This window comes from Cucumis melo, chromosome 9 (genome assembly GCF_025177605.1).
Source record: "Cucumis melo cultivar AY chromosome 9, USDA_Cmelo_AY_1.0, whole genome shotgun sequence".
NCBI classification, from domain to species: domain Eukaryota; kingdom Viridiplantae; phylum Streptophyta; class Magnoliopsida; order Cucurbitales; family Cucurbitaceae; genus Cucumis; species Cucumis melo.
In genome coordinates, this window is record NC_066865.1 from 21,662,253 (window position 1) to 21,677,855 (window position 15,603).

At 29.9% G+C, this 15,603-nt stretch overlaps 1 protein-coding gene and 1 long non-coding RNA gene across 3 annotated transcripts; both read left to right on the forward strand.

The window, feature by feature from the left end:
- Positions 1-2,255: 2,255 nt before the first annotated feature.
- On the forward strand, positions 2,256-8,205 carry LOC103483050 (MDIS1-interacting receptor like kinase 2-like). 2 transcript variants are annotated; one of them, XM_051089777.1, is made up of 5 exons: positions 2,256-2,597; positions 2,778-2,902; positions 3,956-4,325; positions 6,582-7,318; positions 7,666-8,205. In XM_051089777.1, exons 4-5 carry the CDS (start codon positions 6,712-6,714, stop codon positions 7,959-7,961), a joined length of 903 nt encoding a protein of 300 aa, XP_050945734.1. In that variant the 5' UTR covers positions 2,256-2,597; positions 2,778-2,902; positions 3,956-4,325; positions 6,582-6,711; the 3' UTR covers positions 7,962-8,205. The 2 variants fall into 2 exon arrangements, with proteins under 2 accessions (XP_050945734.1, XP_008437705.2); XM_008439483.2 differs by having other exon boundaries at positions 2,261-2,902.
- A 4,232-nt stretch (positions 8,206-12,437) lies between these two features.
- On the forward strand, positions 12,438-14,188 carry LOC127150928 (uncharacterized). Its single transcript, XR_007823524.1, has 2 exons — positions 12,438-12,626; positions 13,601-14,188. It is a non-coding gene; the product is annotated as an uncharacterized LOC127150928 (long non-coding RNA).
- The last annotated feature ends 1,415 nt before the right edge of the window (positions 14,189-15,603 follow it).

A 15,603-nucleotide genomic window follows, 5' to 3' on the forward strand; every position in this document is an offset into this window, starting at 1 on the left:
AGGAAGCACACTAAAAAATTCTAAGAAGGAAGAATTGAGGTAAGTTGATAAAATATACCAACTCATGAACTCAACTCAATTCGTGAGTCAAACACTCCGAGTCATTTAGTGAATATGACAAACCCAATTCATATTCTAATTTGGAGATACAATAATTAAATCAAAGTATTTGTAAATATATCGTATCGTTGATAGATTCAGAGCTTCCATACACTATTTGGACTATATATATATATATATATATATATTATAGGATAATAACTTAAAAATATTTGAATAATGAGAGGTAAAATTAAACATTTGTTTTAATTCTTTTTTCAAAAATGAATTTCCTTAAAAAATATTTTAATTCTATATTTAAAATTTGCCCATAATTTTTTAAACATACCTTATGGGATGGAACGCCTTATTCGTACATAAACAACCCCCAAACTCAACTCTACTTTTTTTGTAGACTATTTTTTTTTATTTTGATTTTAAAAAAACATTTACTTTATTTCAATTATTCAATCACACCATAAATCACATAGAAAAAATAATTAATTTTTAGAAAAATAATAATAGTTTGTCTTGGATCAACAATTTGTAATTGAGTGAGCACAAAAAACTGATGCACTCAAAATTTTCTTATATTTGCAATTGTTCTATGTCATGCATTTTAAATTGAACGACTTTTCTAATCATCTTGCATTATAGTATAAATACTTCTAATATAATAACATTTAAAATGCTCACAAATAATTAATTAGAAGGCATTATATGGAAAGCAAAAATGGATTCCAAGAAGCACTTCTCAAGAATAGTTGCTAATGTGTTGGGTCTTCTGCTTCGCTCTTCTCCACCACTGTCATCTCCACAAGGCATTTACATGCATCTTCTAATGGTGAATTCGTTTTTATTTACAATATTTGCAACAAAACATTTATTAATGATATATCAAAAATGTTATTAATAAATGATGGAAAGTTATTTTTAAATATAACAAATAAAATTAGTTATTTTAATGAGCAAATTAAACCCTTTTAAATTACTTCGAATTTTATAAAAAAAAAAAAAAAGAAAAGTAGTGTATTAATTACAGTTAGAATAATGCTAATAATCACAAAAATTTAAGAGTGAAGTATACGCATAAAATTAAACTGGTTTTCTTCTTCTTCTTAAAGGACATTGACGATTAGCTCAGATATCAGTTGATGATCGCCCATGGGAGGAGGGAAGCAGTGGACTATGTGGTCTTTTGGTAGATCGCACTCTTTGTTGGTTGGCTATCAAATTAGTTAATCATAACTTGTCGTACGAAAATTATATGCATTTAGAGTAACTGAGATGCATAAAGAAGAACGTATATCTTAGATGTTTGATAGTATAAAGTTCTATCTCAAAATTAATTGGCAAATTCATGTTTAGTTTGTTTACCACCACATCTGTTCTAATTGGTTGACTATATTTTCGTAAGACATGCAAGAGTCTTACTGAATGTCAAGCATCATGTGTTTGGCTAAGTCATTTTTATCTGAAAAATAACATTTTCTTATTTGTTGTAATTAATTTCTTTGCATTGGTGTAGTAATTGCTTCCACTCTTGAGATTATTTTACCTTTCAAATCTTTCTTAAAAATGTTCCACTCTTAACAAATCTTCTGAATTTTTGTATTGCTGTAATTACTTCTGCTCTTGAGGACTTCCACCTATTTTTTCAAAATTATAAAATCTAACGTTGATGAAAGAGATCATATAAACGTGATACGATATTCAAGGTTTTCCACAATTTTCAACACATTTGCTACGGCCATATATATACACCTTTATGGTCACAAGTTTCTCTGCAACAACTATATATATTGTTACCAACAACAAAAGAAGCCAAAATCAACCTATACTTTGCCTAATTACTCAAGCTTGACCTATTTCCATTCTTTGCCTATATCCAATACACTACAAGTCAATACCTAAAGGTTGAGAATTTAATTAAAGAGGAAAAAATTTAAAACATCCATAATATAATGTAAATGTTGTTGGAAAAGAAAACAGAACCTTATAAAAGTTTCAAAAGCTAAAAGGACCCACCATAGATGTTGAAAGACCAAGTGTTTCCATCCCACAATAAACCAGAACCATACATATATAAAAGAAAATGAAATGAAGTATGACATCTTTATTTTGAAATAAAATTAAATTACACCTTTAATTCCATTGAACAAGTAGAGGAAAGTAGTTGTCAGCCTAAGTACAAAACGTTATATTTTTGTTATATATACATAGCCAATATCTTATCCAAACTCCAAACTCCATTATGACCAACCAAATTAAACACCCAATTCCACTTCCAGTTGTAGCAAAGTCAGTTGTTTTGCTTCTTTTTTTAACAATCCTTTGTAAAACAAGAGCCATTATCACCACTGAAACTGAAGCTTTATTGAAATGGAAAGCAAGTTTGCCAAAGCAATCAATTCTAGACACATGGGTGATTCTTCCATCAAACTCATCAAGCTCCTCATCCAAAGCTTTGTCAAATCCATGTCAATGGAAGGGAATTACTTGCAACAATGAAAGCACTCATGTCATAGAAATCAATTTGGCTAACACTGGTTTGAATGGTACTATTGAAAGTTTAGACTTTTCTTCATTTCCCAACCTTCTTAGATTGGATCTCAAATTGAATAATCTCAATGGATCCATTCCACCTTCCATTGGACTTCTCAGTAAGCTTCAATTTTTTGATCTCTCCACCAACTCCTTCAATAGTACTCTTCCTTCTTCTCTTGCCAATTTCACAGAGGTTTACGAGCTGGACGTATCTCGAAACAACATTACTGGAGGCTTGCATCCGAGCTTCTTCCCGACTGAAGATTCGAAATTTGGTTGGAAAAGCATGCAGAACTTGCTTATGCAAGATACCATGGTAAGAAAAATTTCTTAATCGGTTAAGCTATGCTTAATTTAAACTAATATTTAATATATATATATATATATATATATATATATATATAATTTAATTTTAAAGAAAAAAAGATCTTCTTAGTCGCATGTCTTTTTTTAATAATATATGATGGATCATAAGTGCACCCAAACATTTCCATGAATACCTCTTAGCACTCTCATCATCTACCTAAATCTCTTCACTAGATGGACACCCCTTAGTATCCTCATCATTCTCGCTTCATTATTGATCAATTTTAAGTTTAATATCCATTTAGTCGCATGGTTTTGTATTTGATTTCTATTTGATTCTTAAGTTTTAAAATACAACACTTTTACACTTAGTTTCAAGTGTATAGTTTCTATTTGGACTCAAAGTTTCAACATTGAGTTTAATTTCCATTTGGTCCAAGTCACAAAGATTTTATAATTTTACTAGTTATATGTTTTCAAATAACATTCAATCTTAGGCTTATTAAATTAATTAATCATTAGACGTAGGTGGGGTAAACTATTATAACTCATTCTATGTTTGATATATGTCTAAAATTTTACTATAGTAGTATTGCTATTTTAATTTCTCCTTATCCCAACATTTATTAATTTTTATTCATAATCTAATCTCTTTCTCTTTTGGTTACAATATTACCATTTTCTATCTAAACTAAAATGATCTACATCTCAAACATATACTATTATAACCTACGTACTATTGTAACCTATAGTTTATAATAACCACATACTGACCCATATGGTATCCTTTTCTAAAAGATATAATCATATACTATAATAACCAACTTAATTTACTCCAAACACTCGCTTAAGGACTAAAAGATATTTTCCGTATCTTATTATCTTTGAACTAAATTCCTCTAATTATTTCACAAAGTCCTTTAACACATCTTATCATTACACAAAGAGAGAGGCTCTGAAAACAATATGATACTAAATTTTAAAGAGTACGTACTCTATGTATATGAATTTGTGCTTCATCTAATTAACATGAAGTTCTAAGCTCGACCCTACTGATCATCAGGTCGAAGGCGAGCTTCCCGAGGAATTCGGAAATATGAAGTCACTAAGTATAATAGCTCTCGATCGATGTAAATTTTACGGCTCAATTCCTAAAGCTATAGGAAACTTGGAAAATTTAACCATACTTCGTCTGAATGGTAATGGAAATTTCAGTGGTGAAATTCCTGAAGGTATTGGAAAATTGACAAAATTAGTTGATCTAAGGCTGTTTGATAATAAGTTAAGTGGGGCATTGCCTCAAGGGTTGGGAATTTATTCACCTTTGGCCACTGTTCATATTTTTGAGAACAACTTTACGGGTCCTTTGCCGCCAGGTTTGTGCAGCCATGGCCAGCTTGTTAACTTCACTGCATTTACCAACTCTTTTACAGGTAGCTCTCATTTTCAAAGCGTTTCACTTGTTGTGTTTACGAGACAAATTTAGAACTCGTTTGACAATGTTAAAGGTTTCAAGAAATTAAATACGAAGTTTTTGGTAATTGTTTCGTTTTTTTTTTCTCCTTATCTAGAAATGTTTTTTAAAGATTTTCAAAGTGAGAAATTAGCAGGTTTCTTGTTTTTTTCTTATTGCTTTTTTTAGTTGGTTTTTTCTATATGGTTCTTTGAAAAACAATATTGTTTTAATAATAATGATAAAAATAGTGGAGAAAGAAAAATATTTGACAAAAATAGGTGTTAAATCCATCCATAGGATGTCACATTTCATCCGTTTGCTTTGGACTATCAACGTCTGAGAAAGGAAAATAATTTCCATCTAAGATAGAAATTTTTTATTTACAATTATGTTTTAAAGACATAATTGGGTCAATAATGATTTTCTGCCATCAACATAGTAATCGTTCCATCTTAAGTCTTGGTTATTCGCAACTTTAGTTTTTCTTTTTACGACTTATTAAAGAAGTCATTGACCTAATGATTTTTTGCCATCAATTTAGTGTTACTTTATCTTATGAGTTATATCTTGGGTTCAATTAAGCACAACTATAATTTAGCTTCTTTTTTTTTACAACTTACGCATTCTTTTTTTAAAGAATACAATGTGAGTAGGTGCATCCGGACAATTTAACTGTGTTTTTAAATATGTTTAACAATAATTTTTTTAGTAATTTAAAATTTTATAAAGTGATATGGAGTAATTTATTTTTTATTTTATTACTATCATTATTTTTTTGTTTATGTTTGTAAAACGTGTAATTTGACAATTGATAAGAAATATTATTAACTCAATTATATTTAAAGAAATAAAAAATACATCTCAAGTCAAAACTACCTACGTTGCAAATAAATAAATAAATGGAAAAAAAGCCTAATGCTGCAAAAAGAATTGAACCCAAGGCATAAAGTTTACAGAAAACCACTGAGTTAATGACTCTTTAATACTTATTTGATAACAAAGTTTATAAATCTGTTTTTAGAATCAACCCCTTTTTCTATTTCTAGAGTATATAGAAAAAGTATGAAAAATACTTTGGGTGTATTATTGTCTACCCTCATCTTTGCCCAACTCACTCGGATGCTCATTTACAAGTTATCTCATATAGTCAAGGATTAAAATATTGATATCAAGATTTTAATTTTATAGATATATGTTGATGGATATATTAATAAAATATCGATATCGACGAATATTTATGTAAACAATGGAATTTATAAAATTGGTTTAGATTATAAAGTAAGTAGTTTCCACGATTGTTTATAAATATAGCAAAATGAATTGAAATATTTATAAGCATACCAAAATTTTTATTGTCTAAAAAAAAGATACACTTCATTAATATAAGCTATCAAGCAGCAAGGAGCAAGAACTAGAACTAGAGATAAGCCCCACAAGATTATACAAAAGCAGAAATATTTAAAGCAATGCTACTGGGACGATTATAATTTGAAAATAATTTCGATCTAGTGCTCCAAAAACCAGCGAGTGCAAGAATTTCATCCCATGTAGCCCCTTTTTTGAGTGGTTGAAGATCCTGTTATTTCTATCCAGTCAGATTTTCCATAATATCACAGCAACGGTATTGAAAGTAATGGATCCTTTTTTATTTTAAATATAACAAAATATCACAATTCATTTGTAGTTTTTTTCCCCTTTGAGATACGTAATTTGTTTTTATTTTGTGCATTTACCAGGATTAATAACTTTGTGCAAGCTAGGATTTTAGGTTGAATTTCCAGTTCAATTTGTCAAGTACATCAGGAAAATTTGATTCTTTGTTTTTGATTGTTTTAAACATATAGCACTTTCATTGTCACTTTAGAACCTAAATCCTTTATTTCTGGTTTGATCTAATTTGAGAGTTGAGTTTAATAACATAGGTTCTTATCACTTGAACCATATTCATGTTCATGTTGGCGAGTGTTCTTTTTAGTACAACAATTCGGCATTGGAGGATCCAAACCTCCCTCCTTAATTAGGATGAAAATTCATGGGATCAGTTATTGTTGAGCTAAACAAGCTTTTAACACATTGGCAAGTGTTAAAACTTCAGCAAAATACCTCGTTACTGATGTATAGTTATTGTTCGTTATTGTCTTGGACAAATATTAGTGATTTTTTTTTCTTGTCGAACAAATGCTTGACCTCCATTTTAGTGAAATATTTAACCTTTTGTTTATATTTCTAACAGAAATCAGAAGCTATTGATTATTCTGGTTCCCACTTTACTCGGTGTATTATTATTCTCTCTAATACTATTCGGAATCATTTCGTGGTTCCGACGAAAAAAAGTCGTAAAAGAATCAAACGGCACACCAAAAATGGAACCAAAATCGCAATTTCCAAACCTCTGGGGGTACGACGGGAAGCTAGTATACGACGAGATAATCCAAGCAACAGAGAATTTCGATGACAAATACTGCATCGGAAGAGGAGGGTCAGGAACAGTTTACAAAGCCGAAATGTCGAGTGGTGAGGTATTCGCAGTAAAGAAGCTCGACTTTTGGGACAGTGACATGGGGATGGAGAATTTGAAGAGTTTCAAAAGGGAAGTCGCGACACTAAGCGAGGTCCGACATCGAAACATAGTTAAGCTTTACGGGTTCTGCTCGAGAGGTGAAAACACGTTTTTGGTATACGATTTCATCGAAAGAGGGAGTTTATGGGAAGTTTTGAGAAGTGAAGAGAAGGTGATAGAGGTTGACTGGGTAAAGAGAGTTGAGATACTGAAGGGTGTGGCTGAGGCTTTGTGTTATTTGCATCATGACTGCGTTCCGGCGATCGTCCACTGTGATGTGACGACGAAGAATGTTTTGTTGGATGTGGATTTCGAAGCTCATGTGGCGGATTTTGGGACTGCAAGGTTTTTGAAGTTTGATGCTTTGCATTCCACTGATGTTGCTGGCACTCATGGCTATATGGCTCCAGGTATGAGACTTTCAATTTTCTTCCTATGATTTGATTACGGCATCCCAATCATCATCACTAGATTATCTTTTATCTTTCATTGTTAATTGTTTTCAAAACACAAAAATCTCTATTTTCTGACTTTATATGTATATATCATTTGTTGGCTTCATAGTAAATTGGTTTCCAAGCGCTTCTAGACATGTTCAAGTCTAACTTTTTACATTTTTTTTTTCAGAAGTTCTTTGCGTTGTCAATCATCCATTTGTCCTCCGTACTCCCAATACTGTCAATTTTTTTTCCAACATTAAAAGCTAATTTTATATTAATGTTCACAATAATTTCTTGTATTGAATTGAAAAATGCAGAGCTTGCATATACGAGCAAAGTAACAGAAAAATGTGACGTTTATAGCTTTGGAGTGGTAAGTTTGGAAGTATTGATGGGAAGACATCCAGGAGAAGCCCTTCTACCTTTACAAAGTTCCGCACAAAAGGCCATTGAGATGGAAGCACTGTTGGATCCTCGTCTTGCATGCCCTCAAAGAGGAAAGCTTTTAAGTGAATTGAGCTCACTTGTGAGTATAGCAATCTCTTGTGTGCAAGCTGAACCTCATTTACGTCCCAATATGCTCAACGTCTGTCGTTTGATGGGATTGAATTGAGAAAAGAGCCTCTATCAAAGGGATCGATATAATCTGAAAGAAAATGTCAATTATGGTGTTTTGTAGTAACATTAATTGTTGGAGTTTCATTAGCTATTGGCACCATTAACTTTCAAAGAAGTTAAAACTCTTATGAATAGAGGTTTCTTTTTAACTATTATGGTTGTTAGGATTGTAAAAAAGTGATGATAGCACTCAATCAAAGAAGGTTTCTATATATCAACATTTTCTTTGTATCGTAAAATTTAGTCTACTGATCTTCTTTTATTCCCACCAACAAATGGTTTATCAGAGTTATTCAATTAATGTGGCAAATCAATTGTCAACTTGGAGATATAGCAATGAGACCCAAGTATTTTGAATATATATATATATATATATATATATGAATGATAGACTATAAGCTTTCCTATCGTATTTCTCTAAAACCTCGTGGTTATATACTAATTATTAGCCCTACAAATGTTTTGTATTACAACAACACTCATTTATAGAATATATGAGTGATACTAATTCACAGCTCAATCCACGAATTATTGAAATTTGTGTCCTAAAACCTCATAGTAGTTAATTAGTTTGTCACATTTGTACTCTAAAGTCTTAATGACTACAAAAATATTTAATATCTCTTTTTAAATATGTTAATTGAAGAGATTAATATTTCACAAGATGATTATATATGTGATTTGATATTAATCATTTGTGAGTTGTGAACTCCTGCAATATATTTATTAATTAATTTCATTAATCACTATCATGCAATATATTTAATAATAAAAATAAATAAATAAATGGGTATAATTGTTTTAAATGGAAAAATTATTGTTGGTGTTGGAATGCTTTGAATTGGTTATATGGCTCTATGAACAATTATAGAGTTTTGATAACAACATATACTTATTTTTTTAGTTATTTAAGATTTTGATCCAAGGATTTTGAGAAGTGCAATATATATATACTCTCTAACTTAGTGATGGTATTCTAAAGCATTCTCCCTAACTATAATATTATTCTCCCATGTCTCATGGATGTAGCTAATACAATGTTAGCAAACCATGTATATATCTATGTGTTGGTCTTTATACGTTTTTTGTATTGTTAATTGTTGATTTTATAACAGTTGAAAATATTTTCAAATATAACAAAATTTCAAAGTTTATTAATAATAAATGATAGCAATTTGTCAATGTCTATAATAGATAAAAAATAAATTTTTTCTATATTTATTAATATTTAATATATTTTGCTATATTTGAAAACAACATACCAATTATTAATAAATAAACCACGGTAGTCTATTTATCAATTATTGTCTTCTTATTTGATATTTTAGGTAAAATAAATAAGTAAGAGACTGTGTGGTTGTGAGTGGTTCCCAAACATTCAAGTAACTATGTAGGATGAAGAGAGACTACAAAATCAAAGTTGTTTTCTTAAAACTGGGTGTAAGAGAGAGTTATCAAATTTTTGAGAATCTTTTTTTAAGTATAAGTATGTTTTTGACGACTGAGTTATTATGATCAAAGTATATGTTTAAGAGTAGTTTTAAAAAAACAAAAAAGAAAAGTGATTTTAGTTAGAATCATTTTCAAAATATATAGTGAAATCATCTCCATGACATGCATGTCAACTTGTTCTTGTTGATCGATCGATCTCTCTATTTGGAGGAATATAATGAACATTGATGTACTAATTTTTCAAACATGTCGTCAAAAATCATTTATAGACATCACTGATTTCTCACTATATATTGTCGTCGAAAAATAACAATTCTATTCAATCTAAAAAATTAATTAACTATGTAACATGATATCCTCGATATACTCCTTCAACAATGGAGCCTTAGCATTATATGTTCACCATTCTTGGACATGGTCCCCTTTTTAACAAATGGTCATTTAGATTTCATAGACTATATACTACTATATTAGATATGTAGCATAAAGTTCGAAAAACATTTTGTATGGTCTATCGAACCAAAAAATATAATTAAAACGTTAGTTAAGATATCATTTTGATCTTTGTATTTTGGATGATTATTCAATTTTAGTTCATATATCTTTGAAAGCATAGATGGTTGAGTTTTTTCCTTTCTAATCTCTCTTCCTCCCTTGGGCCACCAAACTCTGGCCAAGTGTTCACCACCACACTTCTGCGACCATTCTTTCTTTTCACTCACACTATGAACTTCTTAATCGCTTTCTCTCTCTATCGGTGTCGATCTCTTATTATCTCCTTTTTTTCAATTTCAAGCATTTTTGTTGGAGAGTGAAAAAATTAGGAGAAGAAAGGGGTTTTGTGGAAGAAAGATGAATTGGATATATTGGGAGTGGTTGTTTTGGCTTGAAGAAACAGAGAAAGAACGAGAGAAGAGAGGAAGGTTGATGGAGAAGATGATCTTGATGGAAAAGAAAGAGAGAAGGAACCTTGAAAAATAAAAATAAGAATTTTTTAAATCACTTTCAGAATTTTGTTAATTATTTTGTTATTTCAATTTAATAGGGAGGAATTTTTCCAAGTTTTAATAAAGTATAAGGACCAAGACTAAACGTTTATAAAAATACAGGGATTGTGCTGTGTTAATATCAAGAACAAGAAAGGTATTATTACTTTCATCGCACTTATTGTGGTTTTATGGAAGATTTGGCTCGAAAGAAAGAGTCGAATTTTCAATTGCTCAAAGAAAGACGTCAATATGTTGTGGGACGACATTGTTGCACTTGATTTCGGAGCAGCATATCGAAATTATTTTCAAATTAAAATGCTAGTTTCATTGCTCTTAAAATTAATGCTTTTGTTTGACCCTATTTGACTTATCTCTAGTCATTTTCTCCTAGCTTCCTGTATTATTTACATTAATAGAATGAGTGTGTTATGGGGTGTCCACCTAGTGAAGATGTCCGAGTGCACCCAACTGACCCAAAGTATCTTTTTCACAAAAAAAAAAAAATAAAAATACAGGCACTAAAATAAAACAATCACCAAAGTACTTGCATCAAAATGATATTTTAACCTAAAATTTAAGGGATAGTTGCAAATGTAGTAATTATATTCAAAATAATTAAGTATATAACAACATTTTAAAAAAATTGCAAATATAGCAAAATCTGTCAAAATCTATCAATGATAGGAGTCTATCACTGATAGACTATGTAGTAAATGTTGGTCTATCACTGATAAACCATAAGAATCTATCAACGATAGAAGCCTATCACTAATAGATTTTGCTATATTTGCAATTTTTTTAAAATATTGCTATATACTTAATAATTATTCTAAAAATTGCTACCTATTATAATTACCCTTTAATATCACCCTCACAAGCCATTTGTCGTTGAAATCCAGCCAATTATTTTGGCCTAATCTTATATATCACAACAAAATTCTACTGAACTCACGTTAAAAAAAAAACTTTCAAGAGTTTCCATGGCGTAAGATTGTTTTAATTTTTAGAACAAATTGAGGATAAGAGATTTGAATCCGAGACCTTCTGTTCTTTAAGTACATACAGGTGTCATTTAGGCTAATATGTTGTTGACCATTAGATAGTGTTATTTGATTAATTATTGTTCTCATTTTCTAATTTTATTTTCCCAAAATGTTTCCCGCCATCGTGATCCGATATGATTACATTTGAAAGAAAGATCGCTACAAACTATATGGGCTATATGTTTACAACATTGGTATACAAGAATAATGTTTGCATTTTGAACATATAATATCACAATAGAGACAGAAGTTTCGTTTGCACTTTGGGCAAGAAACAACGATGCTTGGGTAACTACCTGTGCCTTAGCACTGATAGACTATATTTTAGCGGACCACGATTTCAAATATTTCAGTAGTGAAGTACACTTGTTTATTTTTTCTAAGAAAAATAAATTTTGTTACATAATATTTTCAATTTAATAATTTAAAATTTGACAACTATTTTCTAAACATATGTTATGAAGAACTAACATACATTCATACAATGACTCCCAAACCCAACTCTAATCTCACAAACCATTTTATTGAATTTATTTAAAATTATTTACTTTTATTTCCGTCTTCCCAATAAAAATGGGTAACAATTCCTTATTTCTTTTACTTTAAACTTTTACCAATTTTTAGTAAGCCAACCGTTTTGCATTGTCTTGGGTACATGGCACCAATAGCAATCATTGATAGACTACATCATTAAGAACAATGGAGTGATATTAATAACAATAGAGCCCCATAGATTTTGTTATATTTAAAATTATTTTAAAATATTGAATATGAATAATACTTAGCAACTCAATCCATACATCCTTTAATCACAAACGAACACAAATTATTAAAAATAAAGATCTGTCACATAACAATTTTAATGATCATCGTATACTTTAGGATGAACGGATGCAACACAAAATAAATGGTTGCAACTGTTCCACGTCTCATGCATTTAATTAGAACCATTTTTCTAACTAACCCATCTTCTATTATTGGGCTATAAATACTACTCATATAATAACTTTTAAAATGCACAAAAATAGTTAGAAGTATATAAAAGAAATAGAAAAAAAAAAATGGCTTCCAAGAAGCACTTCTCAAGAATAGTTGCTATTGTGTTGAGTCTTCTGCTTCTCTTCACTACCACTGTCACCTCAAAAAGGCATTTGCTTACATCTCCTAATGCTAATGGTACAGTACTGTTTTCATCCCCCAACTTCAAATTTCTAATTAATTTCCAAATTTAAATTATATATTTGCACCAAAATATTCATTATGTATAAATATATTGTTAATATTTATTTCCTACTTTTCATTTAAGTTAAAGAAAAAATTATACAGCCCATGTTTTTAATCCCCAAATTTGTTTTAGGTTTTTAACTTGGTATTAGTTTAACATTTCCTCATATTTTGGTCCCTCAATGAACATTCAAATTTGTTTCCAATGGACGAAAAGGGTCGGGAAAAGTCCAAGAAAAGCGTAACGGAGGTTTTCCTGACGAAAACTACTCGTCGGGAAAGCCCTTTTCCGACCCCGAAACATAAAGTAATGTCGGGAAATGTTTTATAAATGTTTGATGCTTTCCATAATCTTTGCTAAAATAAAAAAAAAAAAAAAAACAAACAAACATTTTGGCCAATTTTGTTTAAAAATTAATCGACCATTCTTTGATAGGTTTCGTTTAAAAACAAGTTATGAGTCGTCCAAGTAGTACTACTTTATAGTAAAGTCATATATTCTAGTGATCTTTCGTCTAAACCAATTATTTGGATTAAATTTACCGAATGTCTCTTGAGCTCAATTGGCTTTTTCGAACTTGAGAAAGAATAACAGAGGACAGAAAGAGAGCAGGAAAATTAGTTCACATTGTTCTTTCAAATTATCCAGACCCACACATTAGTTTTTAAGAATTAAGCTTAGATGCAAACCTAAGTTTTGTTTTTTTATTTTTTATTTTTCTTTTTAGTACAATAAACTTAAAGTATGAAGATTTGAATTACTTCCATCTCTAAAAGAAGAACGTGGGTTAATTATCGTTGAAGTTATGCTCTTTATTATAATAAAATAAGACAGAAGTATACAATATACAATAAATAACCTTAAAACACAAGATTATTTTATTATGTTTTTCTTCTTTTTTTTTTTTTTTTTTTTTTTTGTTAAGGACAACGATCTGGAACTCAGGAAGCTCTTGATCAGCCATGGGACCCCGGCTCGCACGGTGTGTGGGGGGGCGGTGGTGGATGGGGAGGAGGACGACCTCAGAATCACACACCTCAGCGAAAGGCAAAAGTTAAGACCTAGAGAAAAATACATATGTGGACATAATATATAAATATGAATATAGTGTCCTAAAGTGTAAATATATAAACTATAAGTATAAGTGCCTCTTTGAAATTTCTTTTCAAGTGTTTTAGAAGAAAACTACTTTGAGGTATAAACCCTTGAAAAGTCAGTTCAAACAGATTATCTAAAATGTGTTTAAGAATGAGTGCAAATGTAGTTTGTAAGTAATAGAATTAGTGTGGTTGATTTTTATGCTATTCGCTTTTGTTTATTTAGGAGTTAGTGGTCTTGGCTTAATGTGATTGATTAAGGGAGAATTGTAAGGTTGGTAGCACTTGTGGTCTAAATATGTATATAGTTAGTGTGTTAGTGGTCTGTTTTTTATGTACCTATACCTATATAAATACACTTGTAATGTTTCCATTTCAATAAATATAGATGTGATCATACTTGATCCTCTATGTCATACTTTTCTCTTGTTTCTATATTTCCTTTCTTTGTTTGATTTTTTTTTTGTTACAAAATATGTTAGGGACTTGCAAGAAAAAAAATTGTTCTTCATCTTCTTGGTGTACAAAAAATGTTAAATAAAATCTAAGAACCTTGTGGTTTTTTTTATAAATATTTTAGTTCAATTTGCTATATTTGAAAACGTCATTTATCTTTATCTACTTCAATTTATTTTTCAAATAATATAATTTATATTATTTTTATATATTATTTTTCTCAACAAAAATATATCATAATTGTTTTGTATAAAATAAATAATAATTTGAATTTAAATTTAAATATCTAGTCAAGAAATAATATTAGAAATACAATATAAAAAAAACAATATAAATGGTGTATATGAAGATTAATACATAAGTAAACAAAAAAAAAATGATGTAAAATGGAAATATCCTCGATTCGAAATCTTTAAATGTCAAAGCATTTTACCGTTCCGCAAAACAAACACAATAACCTAGATGACCAATCATGAATATTTAAGATGTCCATAAAACAAAAGACCGAAGATCTTAAAACCTTTTGTGTTATTATTCTTACAAATTGAGATTCACCAATCATATCTAGGCAAGTATGTTTCTTTTTTTTTTTTAATCTTAAATGTAGTTTGTATATATATTGACAATTTAGTTTCAAATATGTTGTTCTCTGGAAACTTTTTTTCCCCATATATTATATACTCTTTTGTTCCTTTACATTTGTAGTATTTTCTGTATATTTATACTTTTTGCTTGTCCTTTATTTCTTGGACGATCCATAAAAACAAATCTCAAACCATAAAATTAATGGCCTGACAGCAAATCCAACATTTGCTTATAACTGATGAATAAATTAATAAAACTAATATGTGCGCGAACTACAATACTTGCATATAACTAAAGCTATAAATTCTTAGTTTAATAGACTTGTTATTGTCTAACACTATCACCATGGCCTAGCATCTGTAATTTCTCCTTCACTTTACACGTTTATGTTACTACTTAAAAAGAAAACATAGGACATGAGTAGATTCGATGAACAAATATCTTTATATGTTGTCAAAACGAGTACAACTCAATTGACATAATATTTATACTATTAATTTTAATGAATTGTTACGTACTATATATCGGACTTCGCTCTAACCCGTTTTGGATATATTGTCATGTAACCTCTTCCATTATTGAATATCATTATGAGAGCTAGTATGATGATAGAGTCAAAGGAATAATGCCCACCTAGTAGGGATTCTCGGATGACGCACTATGACTCGCTCGTTTCTTTCTCTAAGAAAAATTTTGAGGTCAGACGTTCAATTCTCCCGCCTTAATGCAATCCATGTTACATAAGAAAATATCAACGAGGAAAAATTTAGCACCTTGTCTCTACGTGACA